General features: G+C 43.7%; 2 protein-coding genes across 4 annotated transcripts in view; both read left to right on the forward strand.

The window, feature by feature from the left end:
* The window catches only part of mamdc2a (MAM domain containing 2a), a 91598-nt gene extending 86746 nt beyond the window's left edge, over positions 1 to 4852 (forward strand). The window contains exon 14 of the mRNA XM_080189597.1: positions 4619 to 4852. Coding sequence (XP_080045723.1) covers positions 4619 to 4689 — 71 coding nt within the window. The 3' untranslated portion in view covers positions 4690 to 4852. The remainder of the gene's footprint in view (positions 1 to 4618) is intronic.
* Positions 4853 to 7845: 2993 nt separating this feature from the next.
* smc5 (structural maintenance of chromosomes 5) overlaps positions 7846 to 25943 on the forward strand; it is a 52177-nt gene continuing 34079 nt past the window's right edge. Inside the window, exons 1-4 of one of the 3 annotated variants that reach the window (XM_080188373.1) lie at positions 7846 to 8012; positions 21789 to 21930; positions 23915 to 23967; positions 25560 to 25719. In XM_080188373.1, the coding sequence (XP_080044499.1) occupies positions 7846 to 8012; positions 21789 to 21930; positions 23915 to 23967; positions 25560 to 25719 (522 nt within the window). Of the gene's footprint in view, positions 8013 to 8102; positions 8174 to 16850; positions 16917 to 21788; positions 21931 to 23914; positions 23968 to 25559; positions 25720 to 25943 lie in introns of those variants that run through there. The other 2 variants (XM_080188376.1, XM_080188375.1) reach the window with 2 other exon arrangements.

Raw genomic sequence — 25943 nt, forward strand, 5'->3', positions numbered from 1 at the left:
GAGCCTCCTCCCACCCCCACCCCCCCCAACTTCATCTCACCCTGTCAGCGTCTCCTTCTATTCCTCGCTCCTTTGTGTGTTTACCCGGCTTCCACCCTGAAACGTATCGATACCATTCCCCTCAGTCAGCCTCTGGGTAATCTCTGAACTCCTGATTGGATTTATTATTGGGGCAGCACAGGGGGTTAGCACTGCTGCCTCACAGTACCAGGGACCCGGGTTCGATTCCCGGCTTGGGTCACTGTCTGTGTGGAGTCTGCACGTTCCCCCCCCCCCGGTGTCTGCGTGAGTTTCCTCCCACATTCTGAAAGATGTTAGTTGCTTTGACTCAAACAGGCACCCGAGTGTGGCAACTAAGAGGATTTCACAGTAACTTAATTGCAGTGTTAATGTAAGCCTACTTGTGACACTGATAAATTTACTTTTAGTGACTGTATTATATTGCTGCTTCTTCTAGTTCTGGGTGGCACAGTGGGTTAGCACTGCTGCCTCGCCGCACCAGAGACCCAGGTTCAATTCCGACCTCGGGTCACTGCCTGTGTGGAGTTTGCACATTCTCCCCGTGTCTGTGTGGGTTTCCTCTGGGTGCTCTGGTTTCCTTCCACAGTCCAAAGATTGGGTGGACTGGCCATGCTAAGTTGCCCCTTAGTGTCGGGGGGATTAGTAAATGTGCGCGGTTATGGGAATAGGGATGGGTGGGATTATGGTTAGTACAGATTCGATGGGCTGAGTGGCCTCCTTCTGTATGCAGGGATTCTATGGTTCTAACTGCAAGTGGAAACATGTTCTCAGTGCTCGCACTTTCGAATCCCATCATAATCTTAAAGACCTCTAATCAGGTGACCCCAGTGTTCTCTTTTCCCCAATTTGTTCAGCCTTTCCTGATGGATATAACTCTGTTATCATTCTAGTAACTCCTTTTTTGCACCTTCCTCGCTTCTTGCTTGAAATGCGATCCAGGAAACTCTAGACCCTCTGCCTTAATTCCGCCAAACAAAATTGAAGCGATTGAACTGCGTTGGCCTGCAGTTTCTCACTTTCACCAGCAGAGGATGCTGAAGCTCCACCAATTGGGACTGTGACATTGGGTTGCCCATATCTCTGACCCTTATGATATCTGTTGCTAAACAGTTTCTCTGTGGTGCAGTGTTGCTGCTGCTGCTGCCTTTACTTATCTGCACGTTTTTCAGTCACTTATCCCTGATTCTTGGTCAGGGTTACACAGCGGGAAAGAATCTCTGTCGCTGTGGATAGTCAGAAGCTTTATCCCCAGGGTGGAAGAGTTAATTACTAGGGGGGCACAGGTTTAAGGTGCGAGGCGCAAGGTTTAAAAGAGATGTGCGAGGTAAGTATTTTACACAGAGGGTGGTGGGTGCCTGGAACCTGCTGCTGGGGGAGGTAGTGGAAGCGGATATGGTAGTGAGTTTTAAGGGGCATCTTGACAAGTACATGAATAGGATGGGAATAGAGGGATGTGGTCCCCGGAAGGGTGGGGGGATTTAGTTCAGTCAGATTCAGTCGGTGCAGGTTTGGAGGGCCGAAGGGCCTGTTCCTGTGCTGGAATTTTCTTTGCGACTCAGGAAATTTGGCATGTCCGCTACGACTCTCACCAACTTCTACAGATGCACCATGGAAAGCATCCTTCCTGGTTGTATCACAGCTCGGTCTGGGCTCCTGCTCTGCCCAAGTCCGCAAGGAACTACAAAGAGATATGAACGAAGCCCAGACCATCACTCAAACCAGCCTCCCACCCAATCATAGAATCAGAATCCCTACAGCACAGAAGGAGGCCATTCAGCCCATCGAGTCTGCACAGACCTCGATCCCACTCAGACCCTATCCCTGTAACCCCATATATTTACCCTGCTAATCCTTCTGACGCTGAGGGACAGTTTAGCACGGCCAATCCACCTAACCGGCACATCTTTGGACTGCGGGAGGAAACCGGAGCACCCAAAGGAAACCCACGCAGACACAGGGAGAATGTGCAAACTCCACACAGACAGTGACCTGAGGCTAGAATTGAACCCGGGTCCCTGGCGCTGGGAGGCAGCAGTGCTGACCACAGTGCCAGTGTGCCACTCCAGTCATGCTCGTAGGTTTTGACGAGCATCTTAAAGAAAGGGAGAGAGTGAAGAGAATTCCAGAGCTTAGGTCCAGTTCAGGCAGCTGAAGGGACAGCCACCAAGCGCGGGGCGATTAGATTTCAGTGAGACATGAGGCCAGAATCTGATGGGCGCCAAGATTTTGGAAGGTTGTGAGACTGGAGGAAATGACAGAGGTAAAGGGGAGCTGAGGTTATGGAGGGATTTGAACAGAGCGATTTGAATTTTGAGTTTGAGGCATTGTTGGACTGGGAGCTTCAGGAGCTGATGGTTGGAGGGCTCCGGGTGTGAGTTCGAATCGGGGCCGGCAAAGATTTGGATGACTAAAATGTAAGGCGCTGGGGCAGGTTCAGAACAGCAGCAACTGGAAGGCATTGTAAAACAGATTGGCAATATTAACATACCGGTGACCTGCCGAATGTGCAATAGCTTCGTGCGTGCAGCACAGCGTGCTGTCTAAACGTGCGCGTTCGATAATGGAGTGTGACTAACCCAGTGACACCCCTGACAGGCAGTGTGTCTGCAGCACCCTGACCTTCACACACTTTGAACAGCACTGAGGTGCACTGTTCAACGTGTACGTTTCAGGTGCTGTTTTTACACATCACTTCACTGCTTCACTAACAATTCACACTAGTGAAACTCCATTGCTCTTTGTAATAACTCCACGGAGGCAAAAGTCCTGTCACCAAGTTACTTTATTTACACCATACACAGCCAGCTCTCCAGTTGCTTGCTGCTGAGTGCAGGCTGGGAGTCTGACAGACCTGCTTTAAATAAGGAACAAGAGGCTCCCTGGTTTAACCATCTATTAGGACTCATCAGGTATCTCTCTGTGGATACCAACCAAATAAACAGAAATTTCAGGGACAACTCAAAAAGGGCAGCTCCCTAAACGACGGGGGAAAGACTCATCTTGTGTGCCTTTTGATACCAACCAACTAAACAAACTCAAATTAACTTAGGGACAAAATAAAAGGGGCAGCCCCCCAAAAGGAAAGGGGAACAGCCTGAACCAAAAACAAAGTCAGAAGGAAACTTAAAACATCAAAAGTTGATTGTCAGGGTTGATAATACACCCCAGCCCCTGTGGTGCCCAGCGGGCGCGGAAGGCACAGACTCATCATGTAGTTCATTACCAGAGGAGATGTCAGGGGTAAGTTTTTCACTCAGAGGGTGGTGAGTGAGTGGAATCGGCTGCCGTCAGTGGTGGCAGAGGCGAACTCGCTGGGGTCATTTAAAAGACTTCTGGATGAGTACATGGGATTTAATGGGATTGGGAGTTACAGATGGCCTGGTAGGTATGGATATGATCGGCCCAACTTGTGGGCCGGAGGGCCTGTTTGTGTCGTAGTGTTCTATGTTCTATATTCCAGCAAGCCAATCTCATTAGCCTGGCTGAATTCATCACACCTAATCATAAATAACAGGAATTAAACTGACACAGTGCGAGTGCTTGCTGTGACACTGTTAGCCGTGTTGAACTTGTACCTTGTCTTGTCCTAATCACTTTTTGTTTTGCTATAATTAATCTCACCTTCACTGGGCTCACACTTGTTATGTATGAAGTCTGATGTAAAGACCATGAGGTTAGTGGAGGTAACCTAATCAGTTCTTGCGTCTGTAAATGCCTGTACGTCCTGTCTCTCAAAATACCTGCTGACAACTTACCCACCACAGTCGTGAGGCTCACTGGCCTGTAGTTCCCAGGCATTTCCCTGCAGCTCTCTTTAAACATTCTCCAAAATTCTCTTTCATTGGAGATGGTCATTGCCTCTATCATCTTTTCAGGTATTGAATTCCAGATCCTCACCACTCTCCGGATGAAAACATTTCTTAACTCCCAATTACTTTTACCAATCCCTTTAAATCCGATGCCCATCTGTTATTGACCTCTCTGCTATTGGCCTCCTCTCTGCTATTGACCTCTCTGCTAAAGGAGATTCTTTTAAGTCTAGGTCACTCAAAGCGGTGTACGCCTGAATTAAATCTCTCCTCAGCCTCCTCAGTTAGAATGAACACAATCCCAGCCTACCCAGTCTTTCCTCATGGCTAAAATTCTCCATCCCTGGAAATATCCTCGTAAATCTCCTCTGCGCCCTGTCTCGCGCGAAGCGAGTAACTGCCTCGTGCTCCTAATTAATCGCTGTCTAATCTAGGTTACATCTGGCAATGATCTCACTCTCTTAAACCCTGTGTGACACTGGAGTGGGTCTGCCTTGAGGACATCAGCGATAGAAATCGGTTACTTGTTGGTTGCAACCACATTAAAAACAACATTTATATGCAGCCTGTTGACGTAGGATAAGTTCCCAAGTGTGTTTCACAGGATTGTTAACAAACACAAAATGTTACGTTAAGCTACATGAAGAGATACTAGTGAAGGAGGCCAGACCTTTGTTGAGTAGACATGAGCAGGTGTCAGAGGGTCTTTACTTTTTCCTGATTATCCACGTGAGGACAGGAAAACAATCATTTCTCTTGTGTTTTCTTCTTTCCTCACTTGTTCACAGATACGAGAAAGTCATTGCCACATGACCCAGAATCACCCAATCAACCAGATTGGTATAGCCTTTATGTCTGAAGTGGGGCCTATCGGGGAACAGGCTGTGGAGCGACAACCCAAGGGAAGACTCTGCGTTAACGAGGGGCTTGACTTGGATCTTGTAGAAGTTGTAAATGATTTTTGTCCTTTGTCAGTGGGAAGAATTCAATTGATTTGAATGGCTTTTTGCTGAATATTAAAACAGATACATGTGTCAGTTCTGTTAGTAGGCTTCAGTAAATGGAAATATTCAATATTCCTAAGTACCGAAGAACTGTAAATATTCAACTTTTCAAAATGATAGAGGATGGGTTCGTGAGCACTGTTTGAGTTGTGTTTTTTTAAAGAGTGTTAAAGAGTTAGTAATTCCTTTCTTGGCTACACACCTTGAGGTCAAGTGCCAATTGTGTTCTATATTTATCCAGTTCAAATAAAGATGTGAGGAAACCTTACAACGCAAGTTCTGAATGTCTGAACCTCAGAAGTGAACCCCTGCACATACACTGACAACTTGCATTTGTGTAGCACCGCATGGTTAAAGTGCTTCACAGGAGCACAGTCAAACAACGTTAGACGTGGAGCCACATAAGGAGATACTCGGACAGGTGACCAAAATCTAAGAGATGAGTCGGAATGTTGCAGCCCTTCATGCCGATGGGATTTTCCCATTCCCGTCACAGTGAATGGAAGTTTGGCTGGGAACCAAATTCTCCGACCTCGCCGCAGCGGGAGTGTGGAGTGACCGTGCGGTAAGATTGCGTCCATAGGCTTCAAAAACCTCTTACAGTAAGACACAGACTAGAGAGGTGCCGAGGTTTAGGGAGGAAGTCCTCGAGCTTGGGACCTGAAGGCATGGCCACCAATGGAGGAGAAGTTAAATTTGGGGATGTATCTCTCTTATTCAGATGCGTGACGGGTTGTTAAATCTGCAAGTGGGGGGGGGCACACAAATGGGCAGATGTACCAGCTCACTAAAGTGACCCAAGGGAACCCTAGAAACAAATTGGCACCGGAGGCTACAATTAACACAGGGTCACGCCATGCGTACTGCTTAGCCACAGAGCTGTAAAACACCACAGCTGACTCTAACACACATCTCACTTCTCCCATAGAGTGAACATGTCCGCGGAGCTGGAAATCCCCCCCATCTGGTACTTGTCTCTGTGTGTACGTTAACAACATATGACATGTCAGTGCAACAACCATCAGCACCAGTTCTAGTGTTCTAGAAGTTCTAGCTGCGGCGTCACGAGGCAGAAATGACAATTGAACAGAATATTTGATAGCTTTTGCACCTTGGCTCTCCTGACTTAGTGGGGGATCTGGGGCGGGGAGATTACGGAGCAAGTAAAGGAGATGGAACTAGAGTCATGGACCTTAAGCATTAAGCTGTGATTTAAGGGAAACAAGGCAAGCAGATTCCGTCAAACTCAGAGTGAGAATACCTAAAGAGTAAAAGCCAATTTGTGACCAGTGAAATGAATGTCATCATATTCCCAGATGACCAGAGGCTTCTCTCTCCTTTGAGGGGGAGGGCAGACTGTTGGTGATTTAACCTGAGGGTCACCGCGCCTCGGGCAAGGGACAAGATTGGAAAGAGGGGACATTCATGAATAACCTCAGCTGGTGCAGGATTTGACTGCTTTTCTTTGGGAAGGGGAAGTGGGAGAGGAGATTTGAAAGTGGCATCCTAAATCACGAGGTGGGGGGGAGTGGTTCAGGACAGAATAGATGGGGAGAAACTGCTCACACTGGTGGAGGGATCAAGAATGAGAGGGCATTGAATTAACTTAAGAGGCGAACTAAGCAGTGGTGACTTGAGAGAAACCTTTTCATGCAGTGAGTGGTTCAGTATGGAATGCACTGCCTGAGAGTGTACCATAGAATCCCTACAGTGCAGAAGGACAGACACCATTCGGCCCATTGAGTCTTCACCGACTCTCTGACAGAGCATCCCCTACATGTCCTATCCCCTGTAATCCACAGATTTACCCCCTCTAATCTCCCTAACCTACACATCTTTGTGACATTAAGGGGCAATATGCCATGCCCAATCCACCTAACCTAATCTTTGGACTGTGGGAGGAAACTGGGGCACCCGGAGGAAAGTTTGAAAGGTTACTTGTTTGTTAGTGTCACAAGTATTGATTGCAATAAACTACAAACTGTCATGAATGAAGCACAATCCATCACATAAACCAGCCTCCCATCCATTGATTCTGTCTACACTTCCCGCTGCCTCGGGAAAAGCAGCCAGCATAATCAAAGACCCCACGCACGCCGGACATTCTCTCTCCCACCTTCTTCCAATGGGAAAAAGATACAGGTGTTATGTACCAAGCAACTCAAGAACAGCTTCTTCCCCGCTGCCATCAGACTTTGAATGGATTTACCTTGCATTAAATTGATCTTTACACCCTAGCTATGACTGTAACACTATATTCTGCACTTTCTCCTTTCCTTCTCTATGAATGGTATGCTTTGTCTGTATAGTGCGCAAGAAACAATACTTTTCACTATGTTGTGCATGTGACAATAATAAATCAAATAGATTTACACTAACACTGCAATGAAGTTACTGTGAAAATCCCCTAGCCACCACACTCCGGTACCTGTTCGGGTACACTGAGGGAGAATTTAGCACGGCCAATGTGCCCTAACCAGCACGTCTTTCAAACTGTGGGAGGAAACTGGAGCACCCGGAGGAAACCCACACAGACACGGGGAGAATGTGCAGTCTCCACACAGACAGGAACCTGAGGCGGAGAATCGAACCCTGATCCCAGTGTTGCCAAGCAGCAGTGCTAACCACTGTGCTGTGTGTGGGGGAGGCAGATTCAATGGAAAGATTCAAAAGGGAATTGTACAGACAGCAGCTCAGAGGCTGCACTGACTGCCAGCTGGGCTGGAGGCGGAGCATAGGAGCGAGGGGCGGAGCCAGAGGGTGAGGGGCGGGATCAGGGAGTGAGGGGCGGAGCCAGGGATGATTTGTCGGGGCCGGGGAGGGAGGGGCGGCGCCAGGGAGTGAGAGGCGGAGCCAGGGAGCGAGGGACGGAGCCAGGGAGCGAGGGGGGGCGGGGCCGGGAGGGGCCGGCTCTGGGGGCGGGGCCAGCCCCGGAGGGGTCGGAGTGGCGTCGCCGACGTGATGACGCAATCCCCACGTTCGCGCGGGAAAGCCGCTTGGTAACCGGCAAGATGGCGGCGGCGCTGAAGCGCAAAGTGTCGGCGCCCCGAGAGAGCAGCAGCAAGAGAGCAGCCAGCGGGCGGCTGGCCCTGCAGGATATGTCCGGGGGAGGGGGCGACAGGGCTGGAAACTTCTTCGTGGAGGGATCGATCGTCAGGATCAAGATGGACAATTTCCTGTGAGTCCGGCGGCGGGGCAAAGGCCGAGGCCGCGGGCCCGCTTCCCATTAGTGTCGGCTCGTTAACCGAGGGGGGCAGCAGGCTGGAGCTGAACGGTCCGGATCTGATCCCGGGGCTGGAATGTAGCGCCTCTCCCCGAGTTCGAGAGCTCGGCCTGAGGGTGAAGCAGCAACACGATCGGATTTATTATTATCACGTACATTGTTATACAGTGCAAAATATTGTTGCTTGTACAGACAATGCATACTGTTCATAGAGAAGGAAAGAGAGTGCAGAATGTAGTGTTACAGTCACAGCTAGGGTATAGAGAAAGATCAACTTAATGCGAGGTAGATCCATTTAAAAATCTGCTAGCAGCAGGGAAGAAGCTGTTCCTGAGTCAGTCAATATGTGACTTCGGACTTTTGCATCTTTTTCCTGATGGAAGTAGGTGGAAGAGAGAATGTCCAGGGTGCGTGGGGTCCTTAATTATACTGGCTGTTTTGCCAAGGGAAGTGTAGATAGAGTCAATGGATGGGAGGCTGGTTTGTGTGATGGATTGGGCTACATTCATAACCTACTGTAGTTTCTTACAGCTTTGGTCAGTTTAGATTTTAAGAACATAAGAAATAGGAGCAGGAGTAGGCCATCCAGCCCTTCGAGCCTGCCCCGCCATTCAATAAAGATCATGGCTGATCTGTCGTGGCTCAGTTCCACATTCCCGCCCTCTCCCCATAACCCTTAATCCCCTCTCTTATCAAAAACCCATCAACCCGCATCTTAAAAATATTTAGCGAGGTAGCCTCCACCACTTCAACGGGCAGAGAACTCCAGAGATTCACCACCCTTTGAGTGAAGAAGTTCCTCCTCAACTCCGTTCTAAACCGCCCCCCCTCTATCTTGAGGCTGCGCCCCCTAGTCCTATTATCCTTTCTGAGCGGGAAGAGTCTTTCCACCTCTATCCTATCCATCCCATTCATCATCTTATACGTCTCAATGAGATCTCCCCTCATTCTTCTAAACTCTAACGAGTACAAGCCTAGTTTATTCAGCCTCTCCTCATAGCTCAACCCCCTCAACTCCGGCATCAGCCTAGTAAACCTCCTCTGCACTCCCTCCAAGGCCAAAATATCCTTGCGTAAGTACGGCGCCCAAAACTGTACACAGTACTCCAGCTGCGGCCTCACCAATGCCCTATACAGCCGCAGCAAGACCTCCCTACTTTTAGATTCAATCCCCCTCACTATGAAGGCCAGCATCCCATTAGCCTTCCTGACCACCTGCAAGCTGGGTTTTGAGGGGGTTTGCATGCAATCTGCAGCACAGAAACGGGTCATTCAGCCCATCTGCACCACGCTGGTGTTTATGCACGACACAAATCCCCATCCCACTTTCTCTTCCTGCCCTGTTCACAAATCTTATCATAAAAGCAAAATATTGTGGATGTTGGAATCTGAAACAGAAAGTGCTGAAAAATCTCAGCAGATCTGGCAGCACCTGTGCAGAGACAAAAGAGCCAATGTTTTGAGCCTGACCTGCTGAGATTTTCCAGCATTTTCTGTTTTTGTCACAAATCCTCCTGTTCTTCCCTCCCTTGTGTGTTTATCCACCTTCACTTTAAATTATTTGTGTGTGTGAGAGAGCTTGTTTCTGAAAGGGACCCCATCATACACACATTCTTGTTGCATGTCACCATTAGCAACTTTTTTAAAACAACATTTTAATGGAAGCTTGCAGATGGGTTCACCCACATCCCGGACTCATTAGTTGAGCCAGGCTGCAAAGGTGATCAGAACCTTATGTCTCTGCTATCAGGTTAATCAGCCACAAGCATTGCCAGATGGTTTAGTTTGGAGTTGCCTTAATCCCAGAAGGACTGTATTTACTGATTCCTCAGCCCATCCCACCCAAACCGTAGAAAATCTAGACAATGACAGGCACAGGTTTCAGCTCTCATTAGACATATCAAAGCTCCCCGCAAACTCAATGTACAGAGACAGCATCCTTTGTTCTAAAACAAATTCAAATATTGTGGACGCTGGAAATCTGAAATAAATGCAGGAGTAAATGCTGGAAATACTCAGCTGATCTGTGGAGAGAGAAAAACGGTTGACATTTTTACTCATCATTTCATAATTGGAAAAGTTGGAGATGTAACAGGTTTTAAGCAAATTCAAAGGGAGGGGAGTAAAGAACAACAGGGACGGTAAAGTGGAAGATTGATGAATTTAAAAGACAAACTGGATGACGGTATGAGGCAAAACGAGATGGTAATGAAATAAGTAAAGAAATGAAAGATAGATCTGAAGGAGGTATACATAACAAAAGCAGAACCATTGACTGCAGTTGCTGTCAGAGTAAATAGGAGCAGTGATTGTGGGCTGAAATTGTTGAATTTGGATGTTGAATCCAAAAGGCTGTAAAGTATTTGATTGAAAGGTGAGATACTTTTTGTAAAACACAGGAGGAGGTTGTTTTGGAGGTTAGGTAGGTAATAAAAATGAATGACAGCTGGAAGTTTGGGGTCACAGTTGTAGCCTGAACAGGGTGACTGCCAATCTACCTTTAATCTACCCAGGCTTGACCAGTGAATACAATATACTGTATTCTGTTATGAGGAAAAGGCAGGCGAGTGGCACTAGTTGCGTTGTTATTGTAGAGAGCCAGCATGGGCAAGCAGGCTGAAAAGGCCTGTGTTGTAACCATTCTATGATACTAAATTGAAATACAATTAAATCACTGTTTCACCTACAAGTGTTTAGAGCCTGTAGGGTGGTGAGGTGGTAAAAGAGTAGGTGTTGTGTGGGAAAGTGCTGTGGGCTGGGGAGGAATTGCTGCAGGTGATCAGAATGTTGCAGAGCAAATGCTCCTACAATCTAATGTTGAATTCTTCCTCCTTTCTTTAATTCATTTTATGGGATGTGGGGGGGGGAGGGGGGTCGCTGACTAGGCCAGATTTGTTGCCCTTGAGAAAATGTTGATGACCTACCTTATAGGACAACTGCAGTCCCTAAGCTGTAGGTACATCTCCTGTGCTGTTAGGGAAGGAATTCCAGGATTGTGCCCCAGTGACTTGATGGGATAGTGATATATTTTCAAGTCAGAATGTCGAGTGCTTTGGAGTGGAACCATTAGATAGTGGTGTTTCCAGGTATCTGTTGTCCTTGTCTTTCTGGATGGTAATGGCCGTGGGTTTGGAAGATGCTGCCTAAATTGCTTTGTTGAGTAACTGAAGTGCATTGTGTAGATGATACACACTGCTGTCACTGTCCGTTGGTGGTGGAAGGATTGAATGTTTGTAGAAGAGGTAGCAATAAAGAAGGCTGCTTTGTCCTGATGTTGTCAAACTTCATGAATGTTGTTGTTTTGGAGCCACACACATTCGGGCAATTGGGGAATATTCCGTCACGCTCCTGACTTTTTCGTCAGTTGCTGCCTTGGTGTCAAGGGCAGTCACCATGACATGACCGCTGGCATTCCGCTCTTTTGGACATGTTTGAACCAAAGTTGGAATGAGGCCAGGAGCTGAGTGACTCTGGCAGAACCCAAACTGAGCGTCACTGAGCAGCTATTGCTGACTAAATGCCACTTGCATCATGCCTGATAGTCAAGATAGACTGGGGTGGGTGGTAATTGGCTGGGTTGGATTTGTCCTGCTTCTTGTGTACAAGACATACTTAGGCAATTTTCCACATTACCAGGTAGATGCCACTGTTGTAGTTGTACTGGAGCAGCCTCGCTGGGGGCATGACAAGTTCTGGAGCGCAAGTCTTCAGGGCTATTGTCGGAATATTGTCAGGGCCTTTGCAATATGCAGTGCCTTCAGCTGGTTCATAGAATTCTACAGTGGATTCGGCCGGTCATGTCTGCACTGACCACAATCCCACCCAGGCCCTATCCCCCTAACCCCATGCATTTATCCTAGCTAGTCCCCCTGACACTAAGGGGCAGTTTAGCTTGGCTAGTCTATCTCACCACATCTTTGGACTGTGAGAGGAAATCGTAGCACCTGGAGGAAACCTACATAGTCACGGGGAAAATGTGCAGACTGCACAGACAGTGACACAAGACAGGAATTGAACTCGAGTCACTGGCACTGTGAGGCAGCAGTGTAAACCACTGCGTCACCATGCTGTCATTTCTTGATATCATGTGGAGTGAGTTGAATTGGCTGAAGATTGACATCTGTGATGCTGGGGAGCTCTGGAGAAAGCTGAGATGGATCATCCACTCGGCACTTCTGGCTGAAGGTTGTTGCGAATACTTCAGGCTTATTTTTTGCGCTGATGTGCTGGGTTCCTCCATCATCAAGGATGGAGATAATTGTGGAGCCTTCCCCTCCAGTGAGTTGTTTAATTGTCTTCATGGTTGGATATGGCAGGACTGCAGAGTCCGATCACATCTCCCTGTAGCTTTGTTAATTATTGCTTATGCCGTTTGGCACATGAATAGTCCTGTGTTGTATCTTCATCAGGTTGACATCTCATTTGCTTTAGGCTCCTGGCATGCCCTCCTGCACTCTTCGTTGAACCAGGATTGATCCCCTAGATTGGTGGTAATGGTAGTTGGAGATGCGTCGGGCCATGAGATTACGAATGAGATCACAAATGGCTGAATACAATTCTGCTGCTGCTGATGGTCTGCAATACCTCGTGGATGCCCAGTCTTGAGTTGTTAAATCTGTTCGAAGTCCATCTCATTTAGCAAGGTGGTAATGCCGCACAACACAATGGAGGGGGTGGGGAATCCTCAAGGAAAACAAGACTTTGTCTCCGACTTTGGCGGTCACTCGTAGCAATACTGTCATGGACGCATACATCTGTGGCAGGCAAGTTGGTGAGGACAAGATCAAAGGGGAAGCAGATTTAGCACTGAGTTGAGGAGGAACTTCTTCGCACAAAGGATTGTGAATCTGTGGAATTTTCTGCACAGTGAAGCAGTTGAGGCTACCTCATTGAATGTTTTTAAGGCAAGGATAGATAAATTTTTGAACAGTAAAGGAATTAAGGGTTATGATGAGCGGGCAGGTAAGTGGAGCTGAGTCCACAAAAAGATCAGCCATGATCTTATTGAATGGCAGAGCAGGCTCAAGGGGCCAGTTGGCCTACTCCAGCTCCTAGTTCTTATGTTCTGAGCTTTCTTCTGTCTGACTGTACAGAGCAGTGATTACTGCAATGTGAAGGAAACGTACAGCAGGTTTAACAGCATTGTGAAGAGAAAAGCAGAACTGGAGAATGTTTGAAGTCAAGCATCTTCCTTGGGTCAGCTATGTGGAAGAATTTTTCAAATATTACCCTGTCTTTCAGGTACTGATAGGTCTGCCCATTTACTACATTCTTTGTCTTTCCATTATAATCATTTACACTTCAGTGTATTTTTGTTGCAAATTGTTTATTTTACAGATATGGCATCGTTTTGGTGCATCTGCACCATGTGGTATAAATAGGAACTTAGTTTGCTTTTTGTCTTTTATCATGCATGTTGCACTTTGCATAACCCTTGTCTCAAATTACTCGTACTGTATCTAGAGTTCTCTGGAAGATAGCTACCATATTTGTATTTGAATTTGCATTAATGGTGTCAGTACAAGAGGCAACCTCGTTGCATGTATTTGCTGTTTTTTTTTATTAAACCTTGCTCTAGAGTGAACCAAGCTTGGTTTGACCGAGCTTTTTGTTCATTGTTCCCAATGCAACGTTCCTCGGCTCGGCACCCGGATTTGTCTGATTATGTCCTTGGGATTATTTTTATGTTGGAGGTACTATATAAATGCATGACCTCATTGGAAATTGCACAAAACTGACTTTATTCCATCTTCCCCCTTTCCAAATAAAATCTCCCACTTGTGCCTGCTTGCAATAACTGTGCACACTGGGGATGCACAAACACAAAATGCTGAAATATCTCAGCATCTGTGGAGATAGAGGAGAGTTAACGTTTTGAGTCTGGATGACCCAATGTGCTTTGATCACATTGGGGATTGTTTACTTTCCAGGATATAATGGTCCAGCATTTGCAATTGTAATAATGGCAAAGCCATCAGCATTTGTTGTCTTTACTTATAAAACTGGCAGCAACTTCTGGTGTCTACACCTGCAGTCAAATGTGGAAATCCAAATGCTAGTGCCAGTGATATCACAGGAAGCATTATTGCAGTCTTTACGTGAGCTTCAATCTTTTACACATTTTCATTGTAAAAATAATTGACAGGCTAAGCCTTGTTCAATGAGGTGTAACTGATTTTTTTTTTAACAGCATGTGAAGTCATAAGTATTGTTAAAGAACCTCATTGACCCTGAAGTCTGATATGTCATTCCCTTCACTCCAGGATAAAAATTCCATAGATTTTTAAAATGGTAAAAGTGAATGTTTGTTTTACTCTTCGGTGTTTGATTCTGATACTTCAGCTTCTGCCTTAATCCCATGTGCATGTGTGCCGATCCTTATTCTGCTTCCTGTAAAATAACTGGTTTGCTGTCTGAGAATTCTTCATTCTGATTGGCTGACCAGCCTGTTTGATAACCCCACAGTTTATGACAGAACTCCTAAAAATGGCACCAGATTGAAACTGATGTTGTGATAGCCATGATGTGGAGATGCTAGTGTTGGACTGGGATAGGCATAGTAAGTAGTCTCACGACACCAGGTTAAAGTCCAACAGGCTTATTTGGTAGCATGAACTTTTGGAATGCTGCCCTTGATGAAGGAGCAGCGTCTCGAAAGCTTGTGCTACCAAATAAACCTGTTGGACCTTAATCTGGTGTTGTGAGACTACCTATGATGTTGTTGGGGGGAATTGTACCATAGGACCCGCTAAGTTTTTCTGGACAGATTATTTTAAGATAAGCGATGGGTGCCGTCTCTTGACTACTTACCGTAAAACCTGGGTCAATTCATTACTGAATTAAGGTGCCTTTTTGATAAATCACTTTCTCATTGTGCCTTAATGACATCTTGCAGTGTTCACTGTTGTAGCATCGATCTGTTAACCCATAAGATATAATAGTACTCCTGTTCAGATCCCAGATTTCATCGTAGGAGTTTGTCAAATATCTGTACTAGGCACGGAGAAAAGAAATAATGCTTGGACTATGTAGAATTATAACATTTTAAGGTAGTTGATATATCTTTGTTTACATCTGATAGTTATTTCTGTTATTCTCGTAGCTCAACATGTAGTTTGTTAGGTATTGGTACGGTAATATGCAGAAGCATTAGTGAATGATATTTTACTTTAGATTATTTCTCTTATTTGCTGTTAAGCATTTTGCATACAGTAGCTACCAATTTATGCTTAGAAAATTACTTCAGAGAAAACTTTTCATGAATTTCATTGCGTGTTTTGACCTGTGAAAAAACAAATTGTCAAGTTCTTAAAACTTCCTTTGAGGACTGTAATTAAGTGGGGAATAATAAACTTCCAGGAAGGGAATAATAAGCTGCCAGGAGGGGAATACAATTATACTCTGATGGGAAAGATCAGGAGATGTCAAATTGAGAGTAGCAGGCTATTTGATTCTGGAGAGCATCACAGCCAAGTTCTATGATCTCATTTTCAGGGCAATTTCTGAAATTCAAGTAGGGTCTTGTACTCTGACTTGCTTTCTTCTTCTTCAGCACGGGAAACTTGAATGCTCCGTGTCATTTGTGTTTACGGATTAGCGTTGCCATCACTGGCATCTTCAGTTGTTGGAACAGGGCAGCATGGTGGCACAGTGGTTTGCACTGCTGCCTCACAGTGCCAGGGACCTGGGTTCGATTTCTGGCTTGGGTCACTGTCTGTGCAGAGTCTGCACGTTCTGCCCGTGTCTGCATGGGTTTTCTCCAGGTGCTTTGTTTTCCTCCCGCTGTGCGAAAGTTGTGTTGGTTAAGTGGATTGGCCACGCTAAATTCTCCCTCAGTGAATCCGAACAGGTGCCAAAGCGTGGAAACTAGGGGATTTTCACAGTAATTTCATTGCACTGTTAATGTAAGCCTACTTGTCACTAATAAATAAACTGTAGGTTTACTGAGAAGCATCCTGTTGGAGAATTGACTAAGATTGTTTGTGTGATAAATTTCAGCATGGGGCGTGAAACCTTGCAGGGAAAGATCCACACTTGTAGTTTAATTCTGGCATTTTATCGGACTATATTGATCAACAATTGCATGAAATCTTACACTGGGCTCATGGAATAATGAGTGACCAATTTTTCAGCACAGCGATGTCATGCTTATGCACAAAGCTTCTCAGAGCTGTCAGTGAAGCAGCCACTGTGTGAAGCTGAAGTCCTTTCTTAGGCTGATTTTATTCCAGTGCCTGGACTTTTCTGTCATTTGGAATGGCAATCAGCAAATCTTCTTTCAACTAGCCTGAATAAATCTGATAGGTTTTCAGCTTTGGGAACCTGTGTCTCAAACACCTTATCAACATCAATGCAGCAATACACCCATGGAAGTTGAGGTTTCTTACAATCACTGGACCTTGATTGGCGTGGTGGTGCTAGCTAAGTTAAATGGAAGTGGGATGCATGGATATAGTGCAGAAAGCTATTGTACCTATGCCAGCACTTTGAAAGAGCTTTCTGAAATATTCTTCCCCACCCTTCCCCCAGAGTCCTGCAAATTTATCCCCTTCAAGTATGATCACTTCTCTTCTAAACGTTTTTATTGGATCTGCTTTTGCTTCCCTTTCAGTCAAAGCACTTCCAAGTTTACTGTCTTCAGCAAACTCTGAAACATGCCATATGTATGCTTCTCATTTTGTAGGGTCAGCCCCTTGGACCTTCTTATGAGCTATCTTAGCAGTGACTCAAAGGATAGTGTTTTTGCATCTAAGCCAGCAGATTGGGGTTCAAGTCCCTCTCCAAGGACGAGGCTGATACCTGAATGTTGGGAATGTCACCTTTCAGATGTGTGTTAAATGTCAAAATATCTCCAGGCAGGTATGTTTGTTTTATTTGCATCTATAAGTCCTTAACAATTTCTGAGACAGTTCATACACGTTTGGTTTGCTTTGAGCATTGTGAGCATTTGTAGATGCATTGATAGGCCTGGAGAACCAGTCTTTTGTAACTGGAATATATGAGCTGAAATATTCTCTGGACCAGAAGGTTTAAGGGATGATCTTTTAGAAACCTTCAAAATTATAAAAGAATTTGGATAGGATAGATGTGGAGAAGATGTTTCTTTTTTTGGTTATTCATTTATAGGATGCAGTGGATCTAGGCCAGCATTTATTGCCCATCTCCTAATTGCCCTTGTGAAAGTGGTGGTGAGCTGCCTTCTTGAACTACTGCAGTCCATATGATGTAGTTACATTCACAATAGGTACATTCATTCACTTAGGGAGGGAATTCCAAGATTTTGACCCAGCGACCGAGAAGGAACGGTGATATATTTCCAAGTCAGGATGGTGAGTGGCTTCGAGGGGAACTTCCAGTGGTGGTGTTCCCAAGTATTTGCTGCTCTTCTCCTCCTAGTTGGTAACAGTCATTGGTTTGGAAAGTACTGCCTGAGGAACCTTGCTGAGTTCCATCTTGTAGGTTTGCTTGTCAGTGCCATAAATATGAAAGAGTCCCTACTAAATCTGCTAGAGAATTCAGGAGAAACTTCTTTACGCAGAGTGCTGAGAGTGTGGGATTCACTCATAATTGACGTAAGCAACAGTGATACATTTTTAAGGGGGTGCTCAATAAGCACATGAGGGAGGAAGAAACAGATGGACATGTTGATAGCGTTGGATAAAGTAAGGTGGGAGCAGGTTTTTGTGGAGAGGAGACACTAATATAGAGCAATTGGACCAAATGGCCTCTTTCTGTGCTGTAAGTATTTTTTATTTTGTAACACTGTCATATCACTCAGTGATACAATTCTGGTACATTAATTATAACCTGACGAAGGGGCTAACCCGAAAGCTTGCGAGTATATTATCAAATAAATAGGTTGGACTAAAACCTGGTGTTGTCAGACTTTTTACTACATTAATTATAACCAGTAGATGGCAGACTTGCCCTTATCATTAAGGTGAAAGGTTTATTGCATGTAAATTAACACTTCTAGTATTATTTCCAGAGTAGTATTGTCTTTTTTCACGAACATGCAGAGTAATAATTTCTGTTATTCTGCAGTAATTATGGCCAGTTTTAAAAGCCCAGAGTTCCTGATAAACTTAGTTGAGACTGAAGAGGACAATAAACTGGTATTATCATTTCTAGGTTTCATGACATCTAATAGACATTGATTTTTAATTTGTTCATGGGATGTGGGCATTGCTGGCTAGACCACTATTTATTGCCCATCTCTAATTGCCCTTGAGAAGCTGGTGGTGAGTTGCCTTCTTGAGCTGTCGCAGCTCATGTGGTGCAGGTACACCCATAGTATGCTAAGGAGGGAGCCCTAGGTTTTGACTGAGTGGAGAAATGGGAATATATTTCCAAGTCAGGATGATGAGTGGCTTGGAGGAGAACTTGTAGGTGATGGTGTTCCCATGTACTTGCTAATTTACCTGTTGTCCTTCTCTTAGGTGGTAGAGGGTTTGGAAGCTGCTGTCGTAGGAGCCTTGATGAGTTGTGGTACATCTTGTAGATGATACATCATGCTGCCAACGTGTTCTAGTTTTGCAGGAGGTGAATGTAAGGTGGTGTGTGGGATGCCTATCCAACAGGCTGCTTTGCTCTGGATGGTGTTGAGCTTCTTGAGTGCTATTGGAGCTGCATTCATCAGGCAAATGGACAGTATTTGATCACACTCCTGACTTGTGCCTTGGAGATGAATTACTTGCTGCAGAATTTCTCATCCTTTGACCTGCTGTTGTAGGCACATATGTCTGGTCGAGTTCAGTTTCTGGTCAATAGTAATCCTGAGGATGTTGATGGTGGGATTTCAGCAATGGCCATGCTGTCGATTGCCATGTGGAAAAGGTCTTGTTGGACATGGTCATTGCCTGACGCTACTTTAGCATCAATGTTATTTGCCACTTAGTTGCCCAAGTCTGAATGTTGCCCAGGTCGCTGTGTGTGAACACAGTCTGCTTCCTTTATTTGGAGAGTTACCAGTGGAGCTAACATTGTAAAGTCATCTGCGAATATCTCCACTTCTGACCTTTTGATGAAGTGAAGGTCATTGATGAAGCAGCTGAAGATGGTTGGGTCTAGGGCACTCACCCTGAGGAACTCCTGCTGAGTTGCCCAGGGACAAAGTGATTGATCTTCAACAAGCACAACCATCTTTTGTGCTAGAGGAGAGTTTTCCTTCTGATCCTCAATGACTTCAGTTTAGTAGAGTTTGCGCTTATTTGGTCACATGCTGTGATAAAAGCTGAAATAACATCTGAAATAAAAACAGAAATGCTGGAAACACGTGGCCACGTGGTAGCATTGATGGAGAGAGAAACAGGTAATTAGAGTTCAACATGACTGCTCTTTGGAATTGTTTATATTTAGTCAAATACTACCTTGATATCAAGGGAAGTCACTCCTTTCCATTCTACAATCTTTTGCCCATGTTATATCAAACCTGTAATGGGGCCTTGAGCTGAGTGTTCCTGAAGGAGCCTGTACTGAACATTGTAAATGCCACTTAATAGCACTGCTGACATCATCTTCCATGCTTCATAGCCAATTAGTTAGTTATAAAGTGTTGTCACTGTTGAAAGGTTTTATTTTAAGCAGGATTTTTAAAAATGCTTTTCATTGTTGTGCATGTGGAGGCTTTCTGATATAGTTTATGCTTTATTCTCACTTGCTGTTTGTACGCATTTCTGAAATAATTCATTAGATGTGAAGTAATTTAGGACACCCTGAGAATTTGATGAGGTGCTGAATATTTACTTTAGCTTGATAGACTGTAACAATCAGTCAGACTTCTGAACACCGTGTTCAACTATCAGGGATAATTGAGGACTGTGCAGACCCAAGATTCCATTGCCATTGAATTGTTGCAACCTCTTCTAGACTGTTAAATGGACAGTGGCCAGAATTTTACCAACATGCCAGCCCCAATGCTGGAGGCAGGCTTGGCTCAGAGAACGGCATTCTCTGTTGGGCTTGGCTGGGATTGTGCGAAACTTGGGTGGACGTGCCAGTAAAATTCCGTTGTGTGTCAGCGTAATTACCTGATCGTAACAATGCCCAAAGCTAGCTCTGTAAATGTTTACTGGTATGGTGTCTGAACTTTAACCCAGTTTCCAATAAATATGAAGAGAGATTGGTGCAAGATGACAAATTAAATGTGGGAAAGAGGTAGACAGCAATTATTTTAGCGTCACAACTTTGTTTAATTCCTGGCCCTGTAGTTTTTGAAAATCTGAATACTTTAATTTCAGCAGCTGAGTTTCCAAACTGTGGCCTTTCCAGTTATGAGAATCAGATCGTTGATTTAGTTCTGCAGGTCAGTTAAATTGCATTATCACATTAGAAACACTTATCTCCATTGTCAGAACTGTTAAACAATCTGTACATAGGAAATACATTTTTAAAAAGTCTTTAGTTATAATTGTAATGACAGAAAGTGATGGACAAGTAACCTGACAGATCAGTTTCGCATTATGTGAATTAATTAAGTAAATAATCCATTCTCTGTATTTCTAATTTCTAATGTTCAGGATGATTTAAAATTGAAACTATGATTCATTCTGGATTTTTTTCCATTTTTTAAATTGATTATCACAAGCAGGACAATTATTCAATTTAAGATATGAAATTATTTTTATTTTCATTGTGTTTAAAAAAAAATCACCATTGTTCACATGTTTTTCTGAATAGTTTGATTTTTCCACTTAATGCAAACTGTAAATGGTGGAAACCTGACTTTGCAACAATTCTGGGTTATGCGGTGGAAGGTGGTGGATTCATTGTAGTCACTCGGGCCTAGTGGTGTGTAGGTAGACGGTCTGACCCATACAGTAGAATTTCTAGTGTTGCTTTAGGTTAAGTCTTAACTTTGGATTAATTGGAAATCGTGGATATTGATGGCAAGAAGTATTCTCTTGAGTAGTGAAAACACATTTAGTGAGACATAATGAACTGGTATAATAGAAAATAATTAAGATGCAAAATATATTTCCATAGAAAAACGTATAGTTTACCAGGTATTCTATTCGTATGAGTTGAGATCACAGAAACTGAGTAGCGAGCAACAGTAGATTTCAAATTTTGATGCCATTGAACTATGCAGTCTTCATTATTGTGCTGTACACTAGCGGCGCTGTTTAGGATGTTTCCGCGTATCTTGTACGCTGCTAGACTTTGCTGAATTTCATGGTTGTGCAAAATCAGCCTCCGATTGGACCGTTACCAGGCAAAAAAGAAAGACAAGAGTGCCTGCTTCCTAATGTGGAGTCATAGAGCCATAACTACAGATGGGCATAGACCAAATTTACTCAAATGGCTTTAAGATTCTTGTGTTTTGGGAGTTAAAAAGTTCAAAGATGTGCAGGTCAGATGGATTGGCCAGGGTAAATTGCCCTTTAGGATCCCAAGATGTGTAGGTTAGAAGGATTAACACAGTAAATGCATGCGGTTACAGGGATGGGTTGGTGGTGGGTAAGATGCTGTTTCAGAGAGTTGATGCAGACCCGATGGGCAGAATGGCCTTCTTCTGACTAGGGATTCTATGATTCAAACTGTTGGCTGTCTGTGTTTAACCCAAGAGGGAATGAGAATCATATTGTTAAGTTCTGTTGCTTGCTAAGACTTAGCACTTTTCAGGAAACCTAAGTGAATCGATCTGTTAAGAAAGTTCTAATGATAACATTTGGAATGTTAGATTACAATATCAAACAGTTGTTTGAATTTAGTGACTGTGTTGCTTTTCAGAACTTACGATTCCTGTGAAATTTACCCTGGGGCCAACTTGAACATGATAGTGGGAGCTAATGGCACTGGAAAGTCCAGCATCGTCTGTGCAATTTGTTTGGGTTTGGCAGGAAAAACCTCCTTTATTGGCAGAGGGGACAAAGTGAGTGCTATTAATGCTTTGTATAATATAAGTCTGGCTTGATTTTACACCATGTTCTGTTTTGGTAATTTGGACAGTTAAATTACAAGATGATTCCCCATAACGTCATTTCAATCTAGCATATCCTTTCTGTGCAATTGCTTGATGTCAGGTTTGACTCAATGTGTAGCACTCTTGCCTCGGAGTCAGAGAAACCATGGGCTCAAGCCCCAGTCATGAGAAAACCAAGTTGTAGAATTTTGAGGTACGTGTACACATCTAGAGAAGCAATATCATTAAAGTGCAACCTTAATTTTCAAACGTTGGCCAGCCAATTGCAATGAATATAATGGAAATGATGCAGCTGACAACAAATGCTGCAATACTAAAATTAGAAACATAGAAGATAGGAGCAGGAGGAGGCCATTTGGTCCTGTGAGCCTGCTCTGCCATTCATCAAGATCATGGCTGATCCCCCAACTCATTAGCCTTAATCCCACTTTCTCCCCATAACCTTTGATCCCATTCGTCCCCAAGTGCTATATTTAGCCACTTCTTGAATACATTGAATGTTTTTGGCATCAGCTACTTCTTGTGGTAATGAATTCCACAGGCTGACTGTTTTTTGGGTGAAGAAACGTCTCCTCATCTCCATCCTATATGGTTTACCCCAGATCCTCAGATTGTGACCCCTGGTTCTGGACTCCCCACTATCGGGAACATCCTCCCTGTACCTACCCTGTCTAGTCCTGTTAGAATTTTATAAGTCTCTATGAGATATAATACAATCCGAAAAATAATCACTGTTTAATGCTACATACTTAATGTTATAAGCTTTAGTTATTTCATGATATTTTCTAACTTTGAACATTTAAATTTACCTTTATATACTGGACGTTCTGATTAAGTGTTTGTGATATAATTTAAACAATTTCAAATTCAGCATTTACTGTTTTTACAGAGGTAAAAGTATATCTGTGTGGTCATGTATTTATTTTGGCCTGATTTGACTAACCTGCTGTGATTTGATTTTCATTGAAATAAGTGTTTTCTGTGTGTCAAGACTGACCCCTACAGGACTTTCTCTTGGCAGTTGTAGAATGATGTTTCAGAGTAGGGAGTAGTGCAAAGGTCAGTCTTCCTCATTCATTCAGCTTCAAGGACAGATGTAATGGGCTGGGTTTTGCAATATGTATGATGATGAGGCTGACTGCAGTCACTGACATTCAGCTGCAAGTCAGACGGTAACTTCAGTGACTGCCCATGCACATCAATTGCATAAATCAGGACTTTGTTGTCCAAGATGCTGCATTCTGCCAAAAGCTTCATAGAATCCATGCAAAAAGAGACTGCTCAGCCCATTATGTCTGCACCTACCACACAACCCCACCCAGGCCCCATCCTCATGACCCCATATATTCATCATTTGCTACAATGATATCCCACTGAGGGACTTATCATTCAAATACAGAAAATTCACATCATCTCATAGAATCATGGCATGCCAGCAGTGCAGTACTTCCTTCATTTATGAACACTAACCATTGTTCATCTTAGTGCAGGTACTCTTTTAAAGATACGATCAGTCTTAATCACAGTCAGACAGTCTTGCTGGTTATAAATTAACTTCTAACGTGTGGAGACTCATTATCAGTTTTTTGACTAAGATCAAGTGTCAGATCAAGCCCAAGATGCCTTATCTTGTCAGCTTGAATCTCGTTTATCAGTTGTGGGCATGACGAATTAGATTCAATTTCAGTTTGATTTCTGAAGCAAGGAATGAATTTGGGTCCATCTGGTCCACTCTGAGCATTGGCTTTGTAACTTCAAGGATGGAGTAAAAAGTTAAAAAAATTTGTATGTCTCAATAATAGATACAATTTTAAGAAATGTGACTCCAAACTTGTTAATTTACACCCAGGGAGATTGTTTGGCAGTATTTCATTTCTATATTTCATTTCTAAGGGCTGTGTAAAAATGATTCAGCTTTTAAATTTTTTAACAGGTTGGCCTTTATGTGAAACGAGGATATAACAAAGGATATATTGAACTTGAACTGTAAGTATAATTTAACGGAAACTATGCATGCAAACTTGTTTTATGAAGTCCATGGTGACACAATTTGGCCTGTCCTAATCCCTCCTTCAATACTGCAGGGAACTCATATGCTGCAAATAGCCCTGCTCCTCAAGTTCCCATCAATTTTGTATTTAACCAGGGCTTGCTACTAAATCAGTGTATCTACACAAACTTCTACAGATTTGCTGAAGAGTGTGTAGTGGAATGATGTTGTCTTGCTTTGTTATGTTCTGCCATTTGGAATGGAGGGTGTATTGGGTGACTAGGGTGAATCTAGTGATACTTAGAGCTGAATTTAAAATGGATGATTCGTAAATGCATAAATTTCGATAGATTTCAGTCTGCTATTGGAAACTGCTATCTGCAATGAACACGAAGAAAGAGAATTGAGAGAGGTTCCAAGTGTAACACTGCACCTCCCAAAATCAATGTACACAGCGTTGACAAGACTGAATGTGGGACCTCTCATTGGAGGAGTCTCTAAATAACTTCTCAATTTAAAATTGTTGCATCTCATAAGTTTTAAAATAATTAAACTTGGATTAATATTAAGGTGTGGTTTAAGGCAAGCACAGTGGTTAGCACTGCTGCCTCACGGCTCCAGGCATCTGGGTTCCGAAGACCATAAGACATAGGAACAGAATCAGGCCACTCAGCCCATTGAATCTCTCCACCATTCAATCATGGTTGATATTTTTCTCATCCCCATAACTCCTGAACCCCTTATTAATCAAGAATCTAGCTATCTCTGTCTTAAAGACATTCAATGACCTGGCCTCCACGGCCTTCTGCAGCAAAGAGTTTCACAGATTCACCACCCAGGCTGAAGAAATTCCTCCTCATCTCTGATTTAAAGGATCGTCCCTTTAGCCTGAGCTTGAGTCCTCTGGTTCTAGTTTTTCCTACTCCACGTCCACGCTATCCAGGCCTCGCAGTATCCTGTAAGTTTCAATAAGATCTCTCTTCATCTTCTAAATTCCAACGAGTACAGACTTAAGAGTCCTCAACTGTTCCTCATACGACAAGCTCTTCATTGCAGGGATCATTCTTGTGAACGTTCTCTGGACCCTTTCCAAGGTCAGCACATCCTTCCTAAGATATGGGGCCCAAAACTGCTCATAATACTCTAAATGGGGTCTGATCAGAGCCTTATACAGCCTCAGCAGTATATCCATGCTCTTGTATTCTAGCCCTCTGAATAACCTTAAAGTTAGAGTGGGGCCCTTCAGAGTCTTGTTAGGAAACATTTCTCAAATAGAGTGGAAATCTGGACCTGTCTCATCTCAGTAAAGACTGAGGGTCAGTTATTTTAACTCTGAGATTGATAGATTTTTGTTCAGCAAGACTATGGAACCAAGGTGGGTAAATGGAGTTAAGGCATGGATTAGATATGGTCTAATTGACTGAAGGACCATGCTCAAAGAGGTGATGATCACTCGTCATTTCTATGTAATAATGAGCCAGTTGAATTAACTTTGGCTTCTGTTTATTTTCCAAATGTTATCATTCACTTTCTAAATTTCTTGAAGAATGATTTAATTTGTATGATTTATATACTTGGCCATTTACAGCTATAGACGTCCACAAAACCTTATTGTTAGCCGAGAGATTTCTGTGTCAAATCAGTCTATCTGGCAAATAAATCGAGAACACGCAACTCAGAAGATGGTTGAAGAACAGATTGCTGCTTTGAATATCCAAGTGGGGAATCTCTGCCAGTTTTTACCTCAGGTGTGTAATAAATGGAAGAATTAATGTACTAAGTTTGAATCTGGGTGAACATAGTTCCAAAATTCTTATTTAACCCTTGAATCACACCAAGATTGCTTGCATTTGGTGTAAGTCTACCATAAGAGCTATAATTTTAATGTCTAGCTATTTTGACTCCAGGACTTTACGTTAATATTAACTGGCAATTTAGATCAATGCCCATTCCTCTGAACTAATGCTGGCAT

The sequence above is a fragment of the Carcharhinus amblyrhynchos genome, chromosome 5 (assembly GCF_965287045.1).
Source record: "Carcharhinus amblyrhynchos chromosome 5, sCarAmb.v2.hapA, whole genome shotgun sequence".
Taxonomy (NCBI): Eukaryota; Metazoa; Chordata; class Chondrichthyes; order Carcharhiniformes; family Carcharhinidae; genus Carcharhinus; species Carcharhinus amblyrhynchos.